Below are 2860 nucleotides of genomic sequence, written 5' to 3' on the forward strand. Positions count from 1 at the left end.
TTTGGACTATTTTCATGGCTCCATGCATGTCTTCCTTTAACCGTTTGGTGTGTTAGTGTTCTCTTCTGGTAGGGGCCTATGTCTATGTGGTGAAAGTTTCTCTAATTAGTTGTACGACGTCATGGTGTTTATATGTTCTTAGGATGTGTCGGGTTTGGGATGTTAATAGAATTTGGATTTGGAATCTCTTATAATATGTTTTTAAGTTGTTTTCTCTCTAGTGGTTCGCTAGCTAGAGCTTGATTGTAACCAATTGGGTGTTTAATAAAATTTATTTGGCTTAGAAAATTAATTATGATTATAGATAATAGAAATTTTATTATTAACATTTTTCCTAAATAAAACCTTTCATGATATTTTATATATAGAAGTTAAAAAAACTTCAAGTGTAGTACGTAGTTAATGACTGAAAAAGTCAAAAATATAAAAATAAATAAATAATATCAAGATGTAATCCAAATTTAATAATATATTATCAATTTTTTTTAAAATATATTTTTTTTCAAATTAATATTATATATGTATAAATTAATGAATTAAACAACACGTATTATTAAAAAAATATTTTACTTAATTTTAAAGATTTGGTCATATAAATAAACAATTACATTACAATAAAAAGGGAAAGACTGAATTTAAATCAAAACCAACACAAACACAAACTTATCTATGACCCATTGGTGTGACCCTATTTTATGAATAAGAAATATTTTGAAATACAGGAAGATTTATGCGGAAAAAGGGATGGACAAACGGGAAAGCGGTGGATTGTTCACATTGCTCACATGCTTCAGGGTAATAGCTGCCTGCCCCTGAGGAGGCACGTACTTGACAGGGTTTGGCCCTACGCTCACCGCCTTCTCGCTTCGGCAGCTCAGCAACCCCCCATTCCCAGATTTCTGCCTTCCTCCTTTGCCAATGCCATTGTAATTGTAATTGCCATGCATCTCCTCTGCTTCTGATACCCCAACAGATCCTCTCTCAAACCCTTCTGCCGTTGTCACGCTCCACTCTATGCTCGCCTCGCTCGGCTCGTAGCAGCAATCTGTCATCATTGATGAATACTGACACCCGAACCCTGAACCGTTGCAGGCTGCTGCTATCGATCTTATTGTATTAAAATTCAAGGCATCATCCAATGAATCTCGACGATTATTGTACATTGGATGGGACGTGGAGTGGCCCTGGGTGGTTGTGGATAAGCTCTCAATTTCAAACAAGTCCGAGCCGGTATCACTTGCAGCATCATCGTCCGCTATGGTAATTCTGGACACTAGTTTCTTTGGAACAGAAATAGATGAGTCGTCAGGAGGTAGGAACACATCCAACGACTCTCGAGGTGGATCTTCATGATTATCAAGAGAACTACTATTTATATTCACTACCATTTTAACGTGGGATGATTTTGGTTGTACTTGATTAAGTATTGGAAAGGTGAAGCCAGCAGTCCCTGAACCATTACTTATCATCAGGGGTACTCTTGCTGTTGTTGCTACCACACGCTGTACCCCTAAGCTTGAATGAAACTCATGATTCTCTTCTGAGATACTGCGAGGATTACAGGTTTGTAGCATCTCTTCCCGTTTATGATCAATACCGGAGCTTGCACTTTGTGTCACCGTGCTTCTCTTACCATCTACCTTAAAACTCTGGGGCTTATTGGGCTCAACTTGAACTGATTTCTTGCCGGAGCAGGGGCAACTTAGTCGCCAAAGCCTTCTTAAATTACGGGACCCTTTTCTCTTGTCATCGGCTGTGGTCATAGAAACTGCAATGGCACCAGGAGGATTTGCCAACAAACCAGTTTGGCTATTCCAGCTAGCCTCTGATGAAGGCGTTGGTGTGGCATGGAAGGAACGAACTCGGTAGGTCCTCCCATAACCATATCCGTCAGCAGCTGACGAAGCGGAAGAAAATCTACCGGCCAAGGCAGCCCCGGGCTCTGATGCAACATGAACCGGATTGGGTATGTTAAGGGGGGACACTCTTTTGCACACTCTTGAATCGCTATTGCTTTCACTGAAGTACCTTTTGGCATCAAAAATGCTAATCTCTGTATCCTCATCTGCAGATACATCTACTCCAAGGTTGGTTTTTTGTTGTGGAAATGAGTTAATATTGTAAGAAAGGGAGGGTTTCAGTTCCTCTTCCTGTTCCTGTTCCAGGAAGTGTTCTTGAGAGCCTCCTCCATTCATCGTTTTCATTGCTCTTGCCTTTTCCATCATCATCGTCATCATCATCTGTAATAAAAAAAGAAAAGAAATTAATGGATATATGAGAGTAAAATTGCGTCTGAAATTCCATATTTTGCAGGTTGGGTACGAAGTTTGTCCAAAACATCAATCATACATACTAATGCAAATATTCTCACCCCAGCAATGAAAGTTATATTCCAAATAAGGAAATCAGCATTCCCCTATAAGCTATTTACTTCCTTGTTAATGGATTCAAACTTTAATCCACAACCACATGATGTAAGAGACCGGACCTACAGTAGAGAATGGACAGTGAGCACATAATTCGCAACCATCAGAATTTCCAACATCCCATGGAAAATTATTGTGTACATTCCCCACAGAAACTGTCTGATATATAGTCTTGTTCTTCCATCCTACTTACACCAATTAATTTATGTTAGTATTATTTTCTTCATATATATTAATTATTGGTAATTTTTAGTCATTTATATAACTTGTTTGGGAAAAAATAAATAAATCATTTATTTGGAAGAATTCTTACTTTTTATCAGAGTTTTTACTCATTTTTTAATTGAATGTTTAAAGTTACTTTAATTGTTCTTTATTTTATGTCTAATTATTATAAAATATAACTGTTAAAATAAGTTTTTTTTTTTCGTTCC

General features: G+C 37.3%; 1 protein-coding gene across 1 annotated transcript; it reads right to left on the bottom strand.

Moving 5' to 3' along the window:
• Nucleotides 1-550: 550 nt before the first annotated feature.
• On the bottom strand, nucleotides 551-2540 carry LOC107919281 (protein PHYTOCHROME KINASE SUBSTRATE 4). The gene is made up of 2 exons (XM_016848769.2): nucleotides 2372-2540; nucleotides 551-2240 (listed from the first exon to the last, which is right to left on the bottom strand). Exon 2 carries the CDS (start codon nucleotides 2238-2240, stop codon nucleotides 729-731), a length of 1512 nt encoding a protein of 503 aa, XP_016704258.2. The 5' UTR covers nucleotides 2372-2540; the 3' UTR covers nucleotides 551-728.
• Between the last annotated feature and the right edge of the window lie 320 nt (nucleotides 2541-2860).

The sequence above is a fragment of the Gossypium hirsutum genome, chromosome D13 (genome assembly GCF_007990345.1).
Source record: "Gossypium hirsutum isolate 1008001.06 chromosome D13, Gossypium_hirsutum_v2.1, whole genome shotgun sequence".
In the NCBI taxonomy this organism is placed as follows: Eukaryota; Viridiplantae; Streptophyta; class Magnoliopsida; order Malvales; family Malvaceae; genus Gossypium; species Gossypium hirsutum.